We start from the raw sequence: 15,315 nt of genomic DNA on the forward strand, positions 1-15,315 counted from the left end.
CACGTGCACAGATGTGAGGCACAAACAAGCACACGCATGCGTGCACACGCACAGCACAAGGACACAGACACGTGCTTAGATGTGCAAACACACGAGCGCACACGTACACAGGTAACTGCGAACAGGCACTCGAACATGCAGCCACGCGCAAGCACATACACAGGTAGCACAGAGGGTAGCACAGGTACACATACACAGGTACGGACATGCGCGCGAGAACACGTGTGGCACATAGGTACGCGCGGGCACACATACGCACAAGTACAGACACGCGCGCACACTCCGCGGCAGTCACCCATCCCACGCTCAGCCACAGCCCTCCGGCCCTACGCTGCCCGCGAACGACGGCGTCCTCGCCCCACAAAAGCCCTCCCCCATAAACCCCCGCCGGGGACGCGCTCAGGGGCCAGTGACACCGACAGGCATTCCCATCAGGAGCCGGGCAGGGACCCGCCAGCCCCGCCCGTCAGAACCCCCAGAACCACGGATGGGAACCACGCGCGGCCTCGCTCCGGCAGACAGTCCCCACCTGTCACCGCCGCGGGCGGCGAGGGAGAAACCCAGCCTCCCGGCCCTTCCTCGCACCCCACTCACCCCAATCCTCATCCGGCCGCAGAGGGAGCTCCGGGCTGAAGGGCGACTCCATGGTACGGGCTACGCCGCCCGCGCCCCCGAACACGCGCTCCGGCTCCTGGCACTCTAAGACTAACGCCGGGACGGCGGCGACCAGCGGACAAAATGCTGCGCAACGCGGGCGCGACGGTGGCCGAACGTGGACAAACCGCCTCAACGCGCGAAGATCCCGTGCGAGCCTGAACGTGGACCTCCAGATCGCGGCGACTCCGACAGCTCCCTTCTGAGCTGGCAGCACTTTCTGTCCCGCTGTTCAGAGGGGGAAATGAGACACGTGGTAAATAATGCGTCGCTGAAACAAAAGCTATTGATAACATTAAAACAGAAAAGTAAATGCCCTCCTCTAAGAACTAAGTACGCTGCCAGGTGGGTACTCGAAGGACCGGGCGACCACCTCGTAAGTTACATAATTGTCTGACCGCCATGCGGTACACCTGAAACCAGGGTAAAATAACTCCGAATATCCACGGAGATTGAAAAACTAGAAATAAACAAGGAAAAGTGATGTTACACTGTAAACACGCGGGCTGGTTCCCTGAAAACGCCCTTCACAGGATCTCCCCGGCCACCCTGGAGGCAGAGAGCGAGTCGGGTACAGAGTTTCCGAGCAACTCGCAATCTACGTACAAGTCCTTCGCGGGGTCGCGGGGTCGCGGGGTCGCGGGGAAAGAAAGAACGCGCTCGAACCTGCAGAGGGGACGGTCCCCACGCCCAGGACAGGGAGGGCGACTCTCAGCGCGCCTCCCCGATGAGGCGCATTCCCTACCTTTTCAGGCCGGAAACTCGGTTAGGTGCAGAAAAAGAAATCCACTCCGACTTAACACTCAACTGAGTTTTATAAAACAGCTTCGAGAACGCCACTGAATAGGATCCGTTTTTAACGCGTGCTCGGCGGACAAAGTTGAAAACACCCGACCTTAAGAACACGTATCCCTTACAGCCCAGCGCAGTCATTCCCACGGTCCCCGCCCCCGCCCCGGAAAAAAAAAACGCCTCCCAGAACCCTCCGCGCGCCCGGTGCGGCTGTTGCCGCCGATTGCGTCGTCCACAACCTGGAAACACCGTGGGGCCCCGCCCAGAGAGCCCGCCCCAGGTCCCCTTGCTGGACCGCGGTTCCTGTCCTCATCAGTTAACTGACCGTTTTTCGGTAGGGTGACGTTAATATTTTCATTCCCATGCAACTGCAAGTTCAAAACTTGTCATGAAAACTAAAATCAAACCAGCAAAAGTTCTGGTGTTCTGTATGCACCGGACACCCCTTTTTTTTTTTTTCCACCGCAGTTTGTTTTAAGTCACCGTGACTGACCTCCAGCAAGCTTTAATGTTTATTTTTTATTGTTGTTCAAGTACAGTTTTCTGTAATTTTTTAACTTTCAAAAATCTTTATTCAAACAGAGAAGGTGATTATGAAACGAACACTTGTGGTACCTATCACCAAAGATGAACAAATATTAACTTTCTGTTAATTAAAAACTAAAGACTATGAAGTTGAACTCCACTTTTCCCTCCATCCATATAGGCAACGTCTATTATGAATTTTATGGGAATCATTCAAGTTCATTTTTATTTTTTATTTTATGTTTAAATATGTTTATACATATATTCAGTCTTGTTTGGGCGGTTTTAAGATTTATGTAAATGTATTATGCTCAATTTTCCAAATCATTTTTCTCATTCAACATCACTTTTGAATGATCTATCCGAGTGTAAACTGTTATATGGTATTTCCTTGAATATATATCACAGCTTATACCTTCATCTTCCTGATGGACATGAGTTGTTCAATTTTTTACTGTTACACAAAATGTATTTTTGTATGAGTCTCTCGTGCGTGCACGCAGGCATGTCTAAGATACATGCTGGGTCACAGAGTAGGAGTATTAATATTTGCCAAATTAAGCCAATTTGCATCCTGGCTGGCAGTGATGAGCTCCCTTTGGTTCACACTCTCACCAACGCCAGACACAGTCAGACTTTTACTTGTGAAGGGTGTGTCTACAATTTACAATTTACCAACCAGTAAAGTTGTGACGCACCTTTCCATGCTTATTAAACCTTACTTCCCTTCTGAGAATTTCCCATCCTTCTTTTATAAAATTTGCTGTTGAATTTCTATTACACGTACATCTTTAAACAGCTCACTCTGTTCATTTAACAGGTGTCCCTTCTAGTCCGACATGTTTTTGTTTACAGGGTTTTTGTCCTATAGGTTTTCATTTCCATGCCGTCAACATTTACCCACCTCTTTTTGTTTTTTTGCTTATGATCTCTGCTACTTCTGTCTTGCTGAAGAAACCCTTCCCACTCCTGAGGTCATTAAGATTTTTTAAATATTCTTTTCATAATTTAGGGGTTTTTATACATTTTTCTAATTTGGTTATTGCTGGGGTATAGTAAATTATTGATTTTTGTACAGTAAATTTGTATCCAAAAATCTTGCTGAATTATGTGATTCTAATATTGTCTGAAATTTTTCTAGGATTTTTTATGCAGAATAACTTGTATGCAAACACAAACATGATAAAATTTAGTTTATATAACATTGTGACCTTTTTAAAAATTAACCTTCAATATAGAAAATTTTAAACACACAAGAGAAGAACCTGTCACTTGTCCTGTAGAATTTGCCACACTGTGGTTCTGCTGATTGTGTCCTCATGGCAATTTGTTCCTGTAAACTGCCAGTTAAATCTAGAACTCTAATTAGATGGTTTTACTTTTGTTACTTTTTTCTAAAATTTGCAAGAATACTTCACAGCATCATATCAGGAGGCACGTAATTTTTAGTGATCTCACTTTTAGAGAAGATTTATTGGTCAGGCTTTTTCCTTTTAAGCCTGCAACTTTTTCTTATTTTATTGCAATGGCTAGTACTACTTCTACAGTATCGAAGGTACAGGCAATAGTAAGCATCTTTTTACTTGTTCCCAACTTTAACATGAAAATTTTAAGTTTTATCCTTAAATAAGACTTCTTTTCTGGATGAAAAATTAAAAATAAAAGTAGTCTGAACCCTGCAAATATTGGTGGGGTGTCCAACTAGTGGATTTATAACTAGTTTAAAAATTGCATTTCACCAGTTGTACTAGATTTCACATTTTCAGTAAGACACTTTCAAGATATGTATCACCCTGAACTGTGAACCCAAGCACAGAACACATAGGTTAGAAGGTCAGATTTGGGAGTAAGCCAAATCTTGGTTCTGATGTGGGTTTGACCATTTGCTAGCAATGTAACTTTGAGGAAGTGACCTACTCCTAAGCTTCAATTTCACCTGTAAAATGGGAATAACAGGATCAATTTCAAAGGGTTGTTGTGAAGATGAAATTGGATGACACTCATTAAGTGCTTAGCGTGGTGACCGGCATGTGGTAAGTGCTCAATAAAGTGTAGCTGTTTTTAAGTAAAAGCTGTTGCATGCTGCTAGCTAGGCATTATCCTAAATCCTTTACTACGTGCGTCCGAATGTGGACACCAGTAGCATCTTCATATTGCACGCGAACGAATGAAGGCTCATGCAAGTGAAAGAACCCTGTGAGGAGAGACCCTCGATTTTCAAATGGACGCTTGCTCCCTTCCCGGAAGAGCCGGACTTCTCCGAGCCCGTGGACCGACTTCAGCATTGGTGCTGTTTTCCCTGCACCGAGCCTCTGAAATGGGTCATATTGCTGCTTCCAACAAGTGTAAACTGAAACGCTATGAGCTGATTTCCTAAATATTAAAAAAGAAACAGTTCCAATTGTTTTTGTTTTTAGAACAAAGGCCACGGGATTTTCTGTCTACCCCCCAAAAGTTAACCATTAAAGGACTTTAAATCTGAAAACTCCGTTTAGTGTTTCACAGAACTTCCAAATTCACATGAAGTTTCCCCCAATGCATACCTCACTGGCAAATACAAAATATCTTTCAAAAAAATGTATTCGTCTGAATCTCCTGGCTAGATTGTAAATTCCCAGAAGGCAGGAGTTTCTCTAGTCTGTTCACTGCGTCAGCCACGGTGGTGTGCACTTAGATGCTCAGGAAATACGGGAGCAGCAAAAGTAGGCTTGCAGTTGTTCGTGTGGAAAACAATACAATAACTGGTAAATCATAATAATACCAGAGTAAACTGCGTCTTGGGTACTCACAGCTATCAACCTATTTTCGCCCTGCCCTGTATTTCCTGAATCAGTGAACGTGAACGTAAATAAATTCTACATAAGTTTCTCTGTGCTGTGAGACAGGGAGGTGTTAATTCGAGCCACAGGAAACTGCAGCAATTCAAAGACATTCTACCTACAGAGATGGCAATTTCATATGGTTCCGCCCAGTTGGTTTTTAGAAGCTCCCTACAGTGCAATATTATGAAGCATAGTGTGAAGACTACAGGGGCAGAAACAGAGAAATTTTTTCTAAGAGAAATTTATTCAACGAGAATTGCCAAAGGCTTCAGGTCGTATGTTGAGGTCCCCCACCTCCCACACAATCAAAGACACAGCAGCATTCAACAGGGTCATTGTAACTGCTCTGGTTTGCATCTAAAACACTGCCCGTTCTGGTCTCTATATTCACACACACTCTCATGTGTAAATACACGTCTTAAGAACATGGGCTCTGTTTCTCTTTATTGCCTAAGTCTGATTTCATCTAAATGTTCAAATAACTAATTTGGTCCAATTCTAACTATTTGTAATGAGTTTAAAAAGGTCCACTTTCCAGAAATCACGCTAACAAGGTAACCTGGACACATTACCTTCTAGCACTCTACCGAATCAAGCTTAAAAAGTCACTGATCTGTGGCTGTTCCACATTTATTTCCCTTGTCACTAGAAACACACCTAACATCAGTATATTTAAGCAGATGGCTTACCTAGGCGTCTGAAACACTTTTCTAAAATACTAGGTAACTGAGCTTTCTGAAGTGACAGAAGAGTCCCACCGTAACGAGTGTTTCCCTCGTGGCCTTTACGTCTGCATTTCCAAAAAAAATCCAGACATGCAGAGATTTACTGTCCATCAAAAGAGAGGAAGAGAAATAAATGTCCAACTACATCCCAAAAAATATGCTTTACATTCCCCAACATAAAAGAATATCTGAGCCCTGGCTGGTGTGGCTCAGTGGGCTGGGCGTCATCCCGCAAAAAGAAAGCTCGCTGGTTTGATTCCCAGTCAGGGCACATGCCTGGGGTGCGGTCCTGGTCCCCACGAGGGTCGTATGCAAGAGGCAGCCGATCGATGTTTCTCTCCCTCCCACCCTCTCTCTCTAAAAACAAATAAAACAGAGTATATGGACTATAGAAGATTTTAATATCAAATGAAGTATAATTTGCGAAATCAAAAAGTTCTGGCTTCCACACGAAGTATTCTACTTAAACCACAGTGTCCAAGTCACGTCCCGTGGGTTCATCTTCCCACATTTCTAGTGAACCCTGACGGTCCGCACCCCAGATTCTCCGTGTGAACGGCAAGAAGCCAGGAGCCCGTGGGGACCAGCCAGCTCCTCTCCGGCTGTGAAGCGTCACCTGTTCACGCTCTTCTCGTCGGTGGTCCCAGGGCGGGCAGCACTCTCACCTCGTCCACCCGGTTCTTGTGCACTTGGAAGGCGGGCGTTACCCACCTGCCACAGGAACACTGCTCGCCGTACCAATTGAAAGACCCCAACTTGGCGTTGCATTTGGGGCACAGAAGCTGCAATCAAGTGGATGCATTACTTCATTCGTTCGCTTTTGTACACAGCAATTCTCTCTGGCAACATAGGATATAAAAACAAGACACAGCCTGTCCCTTTAAGAAGTTCATGACCTCATCCATGTGACAAGATGGTTCGGCAACCTACTACGACAGCTGTGTGAAGAAGCATGTTGTACCCTGGCAGGTCCTGGGAGGAACTGACTAATTAGAGCATGAGGGGCGAACGGTCAAGTGTGAGACGTGAAACAGGAGGTTTCATCGATGAGGCAGGTGTGTTGGCCTTTAAGCCAATCTGCCACTGAAGACTTCAAACTGAAACCATCATGGCTGAAGAGTAGGAAGTCATGTTAGGATTGGAATGTTCTATTCCTTGCTGATATTAACGGTCTATAGGTTAGTCCTCAGATTCTTGTCTATCAAAAAACAAACCGATACTCCAGTAAAATAGATCAATCCAAAAATGTTTAACAAATTTATTCTATTTTCTGCTAATGTATATACAGCAAAACTGCAGTTAAAATATGGTTTAAAATGGGAGAAGAAACAAAATGTAAGCGACTCAATGAAGCTAGAAAATAAGGTGAGTCCTCACCTGTCCGTCCATCACTCCCAGCAGGGCCGGCTCCATCCACTGCACAGGCTCCACGAAATGCGACGTGCAGGGGGCGGGGCTCCCCGAGACACACGCGAGAGCTGGCGCTGGTCGCTTGTGAGCGAAGGCTATGGGCCCACTTCCTTCCTTATGGTCCAAGATGCTGGAACTTCGAAACAAAGATCGCCTGCAACCCCCAAGCAAAACAAAACAAAAATACATGAAACGTGCAGAACTTCCTGAAGGAAAAAACAATTGACGTTGGTTGTGCTACTTTAATTTTCGATAGTCTCTACAAGTGCCCTGATTGCTTTTCAAGAATTTATGTTCTTAAAAGCAGATTTAAACTTGAAATATCTATAGTATTCAGCTAAGCAAAGTCTTTCTACAGAGACTTAAGAAACTGAAATTTTCGGTACTCTTCAGCGGCAAAGACAAGGTAAAAATTTCTGGAAAATACAAAATATTTTACCTGCACTTCCTACATTTATAGAGAACCTCATCTTTCAGTCCTTGTGCAACTGTTGTTGGGTCGACAGCAAAGAGTTCTTGAGGTAAGTTCCGCAGTTCTACGTGACAATGAAAATGTGTCCATTGGTTGAAATCAACTCTCTGCATTTTCAGACAAAATTCAATTAATGTCAAATTGAGGCAACAAACACTAACCTCAAAAATTAAAAAAATAAAAAAATAAAAACAGGCCTCCAGCTTTGAGAAAGTAGGATGAGCCAGGAGAGCCCTCAGGTTCTGCGCACTGGCTGCCGGTGCTCAAATCCCAGCCCACCTCTCAGTCTGCTGTGACCTTGAACAGGGTATTTCTTACTAAACCACAGTGCAGAAAGGAAAAGGGGTTGCTGGGAAATGAGATAATGCGCCAGCTTCCAGAAAGGTCCCAACACCTACCAGCAATTATTACTAACCTGGATACTTCTCTGTAACCTTTTGTAAACGGTACTGTTTATAAATCGCACTGGAGGTATCTACTTCGCACCCCATGGCCTCGTATAACTTCAGCTGCCACTCAAACCCCTCATTCATCCTGCAAAGACAAACACAAAGTTAAGTTTTCTTTAAACAAATAAAAACATACCACAAAAGCAGAACGAGTATGCCAACCAAAAGCTCACTTAGCCGCGGGTTGGATCGTCCGAAGGTTTTCGTAGGCTTTTTCAAAGGAGAGCTGCTCAGTCTTCATCAGAAATGCAGTCATTACCGCCACACTTCGACTGACTCCGGCATGACTTAAAACAGAAAATCGCAACAATTTTTAAAAAAAGTAGCAGGACCCTACTAATGGTAATTTTCAGATCCACGTGTTTGCTTCAAACCCTTTGCCTCTGAAATATTACCCATGTGCAGAATTATTTCTTCATTTCCTTACTTCTTTTGAATTGTGAACCATGTGAATGTATCAGATATCCAAATAGAACTACAGTAATTTTTAAAATTTCATAATCGCTGCGGAACACCTCCTGTGCTGCTGGCGGGAAGGGCCCCGGAGACCTGGGCTCGGGCTACCCTTCCGTACCCCCGCGGTCCCGACTCGGCGAGTTCCAGTTGCGGATGTTAGGCTGCAACCCGGCCAGAAGGGGCCGCTAAAGTTCACCAAACGCCCGTCGCGGCCGCCCCCTCTCCGCGCAGGGCACGGCTCAGGGACCCCGTGTGTCCCCGGCAATCGTTCTCTCCCGATTCAGCTGCACCAGCCCGCGTGCCCCGAACCCACAGAACACGCTCTGAGGCTGGCGCGGGAGCCTCCAACGCGCCCCCACCCGCGTCACCGTCACCCGCCGGGGCCTCGTCGCTGATGACCCCCACCCCCTCCCCCCAAAGAAAAAGCCCCCAAGTGAACCCACGGGCCGTGCGCGCACGGCGGAGGCCCCCCGCGAGCCCGCTCACCAGCGCACCAGCACCCCGCGGCCCTCGGCGCGCGCCTGGAGCACGAAGGCCACGCAGCGGTCCAGGAGGCTCAGCAGGTCGGTCCCGGCCTGGTCCAGCGCGTGCATGAAGAGCTGCTGCAGGCCCGGCGCCTGGAGGTCGGGCTCCTCCGCGTCCACCGTCAGCACGGCCGTGACGCCCGCCTCCCTCAGGCTGCCGTGCTCCGCCGCGGCCGCCGCCCCGCCCAGGTACAGCCCGGGTCGCACCTGCAGCATCCCGGCCGCTGCCACCGTGGTGGCGCCCGGGCCCGGGGTCGCGCCTGCCACCGAGAGGCGGCTAGAGCGGCCCCACCGCCGGCACTGCGCAACAGCGCCCTCGGAGGACACGGCCGTGTGCGGCAGTGCGGCCCCGGGGGAGCGCTGGTTCCTCCAGGACCCCAGATCCATCCCAACTTCGAGCGGAGGAGAAATGTCCCCAAACGCAAGGCTCCGCGGCAGTTTGGAGCTGGGACCCCCAGCCCTTTGCGCAGCAGCAACTGAAGTCGACTTTAAAACAATGGTCCCGCCCGCGGAATCAGCAGCATCGTTTCATGCATTTAAAGTAGAACGTTCTTTCCATTCCTTCTAAAGCCATTTGTTTGTAGTTCCTCTCCTATTATTCCTTCCCCCCCACCCCGCTTTGCCCAGTTTTTTTATTGGAGTGTGAATCATTTATGTTGTTGTTGTTGCTGTCTACTGTTCTATATTTTAAGGTATTAATCCCGTGTCTTTTCAAGAAAGATGGGGCCACAGCCAGAGGGAAACCTGGACTTAAGGGATGTTTCCTTTTCCTCCCCTCCCAACGCCCCCCACCCCACAGGAAGACTTGAACCCTTTTTTTTTTTTTAAGATTTTATTTATTTATCTTTAGAGGGGAAGGGGGAAGGAGAGAGGGAGAGAAACATCAATGTATGGTTGCCTTTTGTGCATCCCCTGCTGGGAACTGGCCTGGAGGGAACCAGCCTGCAACCCAGGCATGTGCCCTGACTGGGAATCGAACTGCGATCGTGTGATTCACAGGCCCACGCTCAATCCACTGAGCTACACCAGCCAGGGCAGACTTGAACCTTTTTTAAAAGTACAGGGAACCACCAGGACAGAGGGAGAAGCCACAGACACAGGGCGCCAGGGATGAATTGGGAGGTGCAAGGCGGCAAGGAGTCAAAGGAGGTCTCTCCTGATGGCTTCTATTTCCTGGGTGAAGAACCCAGTTCACATGCTGAGAGTGAGGACAGAGGTTTGAGAAGAATAGCCAGTCTGGGGGGGGGGGTGCCTGAAAAGATTGGAGAATTATACATGGAAGCTGACCCATGGGATTGTCATGGGGGAGGGACCTGGACAGAGGGGGTCTGCGGTGTGTGGGTTCTTGACTTCCTGCAGGAGAGAATGCAAGACAGGGGTCCAGGTGACTCTGAGAGCACGTTTATTAAAGCTGGGGACAGTGGAAGGCAAGATCACAGCAGCCGGAGTGAGCCACAGGGCTTTGTGGGCTCAGGAAACAAGTAACCCCTGAGGCAAAAGGAGGGCCCTTGGGGACGGGTTCAGGGGGTGAACCCGGGACAAGCTGCCTTGCTCACTGCTGCCCTGGCTGCAAGTCTTGTGGGAACCTTTAGAGTCAGGAGAAAGCAAGCAAACGTCCATGCCTGGGAAAGGGGGGTGCAGGTGGGCTCAAGGGAGAGCCCTCACTGAGTCCTTTGTCTTGAGGGTTCTTATCTGTTTTCTGAAGGTGGGACTTTTAGGGGAGGTCTCAGCAGGGGCGTCTCTACAGAACACTCCACAGCTGTCCAGGTGCGTTTTTCAGTATGCTGATGCATCCAAATGCACGTATAAGGGAGTTTGGAATCATCCTCTGGCCCGATTCATTGCTTTGCTTTCATCTTGGATTTGTCTGACTCCTACAGGTTTGTTGGTTTGTTTGTTATCTAGTGCTGGGGTCTGGCAGGCAGTAACGGCACTAACCCGGTCTCTGTTCTCACTCCCTGCCCGGGGAGGGTGAAGCTACTTGCCCTCTGGCTGGGGAGGAGAGGTATGAACTGTCTGCTCCCGAGGGTCCTAGTCTGAGAAGATAAGATCTTGCGATTTATTATCCAGCTGACAATCGCTCAACTTTGTTTAACTACCTTGTCTCAGTTTTCCCTCATTCCACTTGCCCAGGAATTTCCTGGCTTCTTTCCATCCTGCCTCAGCAGTTAGCCAGGGGCCGGTCAGCATGTCAGCTGGTCAGCGAGCAGGTCACAGAGACAAAAGGCTTCCGTGCAACCAGGGGTTAACCCCGCAGGCCCAGTGGCTGCAGCTCTGCACATTCCAGAAAGCCCGTTTCCTGGGAGACCGGCCTGACTAGCTCCAGGAGAGGACCCTGGGGCCTGATAAGGTGCGTGCTGGTCAGACCCCTGGGGCTGCAGGCCAGGTAGTGAGGAGGTGGGGCCTGCCTGTCGGGAAGGGAAGGCCCTGAACCCCAGGCTTGAGTGAGCCTCCTGTTTGGCAAAATAAAAAAAATACTGAAAGATATTCCCCAACTGTTCGGTGGTTATTTCCAGAAGTCCTACAGGATTTGTAGGACTTCTCTCTGTGCAATTTTTCTTTCTTTCAACCAGGACTATTAAAATGGTTTACTCTTAGCCATGATAGATATTTACTTTGTGGAACAAGGAGGAAGGGAAACTTAAGGGTTCACATCTCGGACATTTTATTAAGGATTTTAAATGTTCCCTCGGCTTTATTGGTGTTCTGTTCGAAGTGAGCTTTCCTTCCTCGGCTCCCTCAAATGACCGGAAGCTCCTTCAAGGATGGGAGTAGGCACACATCTGAATTGTTAGTGGTCGCCCACGGAGCCTGGATCAATGTTGGAAACTGGGCGCATGAGAAGGCCTTCCTTGGGGACCGAAGTGTCTTTTCCAGTGTTTGTATTTGTACTCTTGGCCACTAGGTGGCACCATTTCCCCTTCGAGGAGATGCACCAGAGGGGCTACAGGAATTTGTTTATAAAAATTGTGTATTCATTCTTACATGTCTAAACTTCGGTCACCTTCAAGGTACTCTGCATTTGAAGCAGTACACCCATCAAGACCTTTTTTACCACTGTTCAAAAACCCTTTTCGAGCTCGTCGATTTTGATGCCTTTTTGTGCTTCTGCTGTTTCCACGTTTCCCTCTCAGGACTTTTCTCATCGGGGAAACAAACAAAAGTGGCTGGGGCCTAGATCAGGTGAATAGGGAGCGTGGGGCACGGGGCCCGTGCTGTTTTGGGTCAAAAACTGCTGAACACTCAGCGCGGTGCGGGCAGGTGTTCTCATAAATCACCCATCATGCAATGGGCAAAGGCACTGAAAGAGTCCTCAAAAAAAATTCACTGAAGCAGAACGCAGCCTCTCACAACAACGCCAGCTGGTGCACGGATGTAGATAGGTTCCCAGAACACTCACCAGGTGGGGGAAACCTGTAGGACAAGGGGCCTGCCCTACAGAAGATAATTCCAGGTGTTTTGGGGGGGGTCACCTCCTGTGTTTTCAGCACCTCCCTTGAAAGAGGGGGAAATGAATGTGGGAGCCTGTAAGGAAAGCAGGTTGGGCCTAGGGAAGGAAACGCCATGTCCAGAGAGGGACCTGGGTTGCATCCTGTCAAGGAGAGGACATGGACCCTTGGTCCTCGGGTTAGCACACACATCACGCTCACTTGCACTTTATCGCCAGCACACCGCAAGCTTGATAAACCCAGATTAAGTGAAAAATTCTTATAGCTTGCATGTGAAGAGGACACCCATTTTGCGTGACACGGCCTGAGCATCTTGCCGACTTCCCGCCCTTTGGCCATAGTCACATGCATGATTTTCATGTTCATTTTCATCTTTCAAAACATGTGCTGGGAAATAAGTGGGGAAATTTCCCCTCCCTTGTCCCGTCACCTCCCCATCACAGCCCCAAGTTCCTCTTTCTGTCCCCAGCCTGCCGTCCGGACCCGCCCATGCCCACTGAGTCATTGGTAAATGTTTGGGGGTGAAGCTCCTGGACATTCAGGAAGAAGCTCATGAAACATGCTGTGAGGCCTCCGAATAAAAAAGATATAAATAAGGGATAACAACATAATTCTGTCATTTTTTCTGTGCTCGTGAATAGGGGTGAGCTCAGCTTTGTCTTGGGGCCACAGTCTGAAGCCAGAGGAAACCTGTTGGAGTGCACAGGGGATCTGGCCCCGGCACCTCCTGACATGTGACCATTGCCTCCCAAACACTGTGTGACTTCTCTCAGTATCAGTTCCTCCTGCTGCAAAGCAGGAGTCAGTGTGGCCACTTCCCAGAGTTTTAATGAGGATCCGCTCGTCCTGTTGTCTCCATTGGTGTTTAGCCGGAGAACCTGGGGGGGGGGGGCCTCTGGCCTCACACACTCGGGGGATCATAGCACTCACTGTGCCCAGCCAAGGGGGCAAACACTCGTCCCTCCCCACCTCTGGCACCGGATTCTCCGGGGGCACAGGAGTCCATCTAACTAGGTGGTGGGCCCATCAAAGTCGCTGAAAGTTTGGGAAGCTGATTGGTCACTTCCACGGTCAGTCCCAAACCCCAGCTGCTGTCACAACCCCAGGGGAACAGAGAAGCTCGCTGTCTCGCTTGTGACCCTCACTCACACGGAGCACGTGCCTGTTCTCCCCACAGCCACGGAGCTCTACACACAGCCACGTGTGGCAGCTGGAAACACACGCTAAGCTGACCAGCTGTTGGACTGGACTGGACTTTACTACAGAGCAGAAATTCTGGGCACTGGCCCTCTGCCTGCCGGACTAAGGTCAAGACTGGCCTTCCTCCACGGTGCGACCGCCGGAGGAAGTTCAGGAGGGGAAGCCCCTTCACTGCACATCGTCACCAAACCACCTGCCCTCCCTTGTGGGTCTCAGGAAATCCTTTTCCTCCAGACACCACAAGAACCCCCACTGTCACCAAAGACGCTCCTGGGGGAGAAAGACATCCCAGGCTGAACCCCCGCCCCCGGGCCCAGGGGCAGCTCAGAGGGGACAGACAGAGGCCCGGCCAGGCGTGGGAGGGACGCTGCCGGAAGCCGCAGAGCAGCCCGGAACCCGGTGCTGACGTCCACGAGGGGAAAGTCTGCCCCAACCACCCATGCTGCAGCCACCAAGTCCCTAAGTCCGGCTCCTGGGTCAGCGCCCCTGACCTTGTGGAGATGTGCCCTCCTTCCCCAGAAGGGAACTTATAGTCAAGCTTCTGAGGGAGCAGCCTCAGCTCCACAAACGCGGGGACCAGAGGGGACGGGGGGGACTCGACACGCCTTTGCTCTGCAGGGACAGCGCGGTCCCCTGACTCAAGGACTCCCCTGCCCGACCCCCAGCCCGACATCTGCAAAGTCATCCCCTTGTGAGACACACGGGCGGGGACGGGCTGAGACGCGAGAGCTGTGCTCTCAGTTCCTCTCTGACTCAAGAAGCTGGTCAGTGGTCAGACGAGCGAAGAGAGGCGACCACAGCCGGGCCAAGTCAAGCCGGGGGCTGCAGGGCCTGTGCTGCTGATCCCCGCCCCCCACTCGTCCCCACACGCACAGGAGGCAGCGGTGGTCACGCCGTCCCTCCCCGCTTTGTCCCACCCTCAGGGCTCTTTGCTGCCTGAACTCAGTCCCGAGAGCTGCAGTGGACAGAGCTCTGACTTAGGCTTCGGATCTGCTGGGCAGGAGCTGTGTGACCTGACCAGGCTCTGGGCGGCCCTCAGTGTCCACTCCGGCATTCCCTGTGGGACTTCAAACCGTAAAAATCAGAAATCCTGTAAACGTGAGGTCAGCACACAGAACATTTCCAAATCCTTCATAAAGCTGTTCCTCGCCCTTCTTATCAGCAAATATACTGTGTCTTTGAAGCGTTTCACCTTTGCTCGCTTGCCTCTTCCGAGAAGTATGTCTTTGTTCACTCCTACCAGAAACTCATGTGTCCCCCACCCTGGACTGAAAATAGAGATGGGCAGGCCACTTACCAGCATTTGAGTTGGCAAAACGAAACTTCCCCAAAAAGAGGGAAAAGTAGCATTGAATATTCAATGGAAGCGCTTTTACATGGTCCCAAAGTGATACACTTTTCAAAATTAGTTAACCACCCGCTCCCCTCAATTATTTGTATCTAAATGTATTAGTGTTTGCTCAGTACTGGAGACACCACATGAATAAGATGAAGGTCAAGTGCCCATTGACGGAGCAAACAAAATGCGGGGACCCAGACAAAAAGTTAACTACATTTTGGCTGGAAGAAGCCAGTGGCATTTGAGCTGGCCTTTCCCGCAGCGATGGAGAGGAAGGGATGGGGGCTGGGAGGGTGGCGGGGTGGCCGGGGGAGGGTGTAGCCGCAGACAGGGGGACTCAACACGAGACCGTTCAATAAACATGCCTGACATGTCTAGCAAAAGTGACAACTGAGCTAACAAAGTGACTTCACAAGCCCTCCTGGGACATGTTCCTCCTGGGACAGTGACTGTTCCGTCACATCGACAACGTCCACTCCCAACAGTGGCCGCACAGAG

At 49.7% G+C, this 15,315-nt stretch overlaps 2 protein-coding genes across 3 annotated transcripts in view; both read right to left on the reverse strand.

The window, feature by feature from the left end:
• Positions 1-1,599, reverse strand: part of ATF6 (activating transcription factor 6) — a 92,620-nt gene extending 91,021 nt beyond the window's left edge. Inside the window, exons 1-2 of one of the 2 annotated variants that reach the window (XM_037150217.2) lie at positions 1,400-1,599; positions 595-882 (exon numbers count right to left, since the gene is read on the reverse strand). In XM_037150217.2, coding sequence (XP_037006112.2) covers positions 595-646 — 52 coding nt within the window. In that variant the 5' untranslated portion in view covers positions 647-882; positions 1,400-1,599. Of the gene's footprint in view, positions 1-594; positions 883-1,144; positions 1,207-1,399 lie in introns of those variants that run through there. The other variant, XM_053659343.1, reaches the window with a different exon arrangement.
• Positions 1,600-5,898: 4,299 nt separating this feature from the next.
• Positions 5,899-9,231, reverse strand: DUSP12 (dual specificity phosphatase 12). Its single transcript, XM_037149608.2, has 6 exons — positions 8,792-9,231; positions 8,023-8,136; positions 7,816-7,934; positions 7,368-7,464; positions 6,896-7,082; positions 5,899-6,300 (listed from the first exon to the last, which is right to left on the reverse strand). The coding sequence occupies exons 1-6, from the start codon at positions 9,214-9,216 to the stop codon at positions 6,139-6,141; spliced, it is 1,104 nt and encodes a 367-aa protein (XP_037005503.2). The 5' UTR covers positions 9,217-9,231; the 3' UTR covers positions 5,899-6,138.
• Between the last annotated feature and the right edge of the window lie 6,084 nt (positions 9,232-15,315).

Source organism: Artibeus jamaicensis, unplaced genomic scaffold (assembly GCF_021234435.1).
Source record: "Artibeus jamaicensis isolate MK-2021 breed Jamaican fruit bat unplaced genomic scaffold, CSHL_Jam_final scaffold_625, whole genome shotgun sequence".
NCBI lineage: Eukaryota > Metazoa > Chordata > Mammalia > Chiroptera > Phyllostomidae > Artibeus > Artibeus jamaicensis.

Bases quoted from the DNA above. Each gene is read 5' to 3' on its own strand.
- DUSP12 (XM_037149608.2), bottom strand. From the start codon at position 9,216: ATGGATCTGGGGTCCTGGAGGAACCAGCGCTCCCCCGGGGCCGCACTG. The intron at 7,935-8,022 runs GTGAGCTTTTGG...TTGTCTTTGCAG, and splicing joins ACGATCCAACCCGCGGCTAA to GATGAATGAGGGGTTTGAGT. The intron at 7,465-7,815 runs GTTAGTAATAAT...ATTGTCACGTAG, and splicing joins GGTTACAGAGAAGTATCCAG to AACTGCGGAACTTACCTCAA.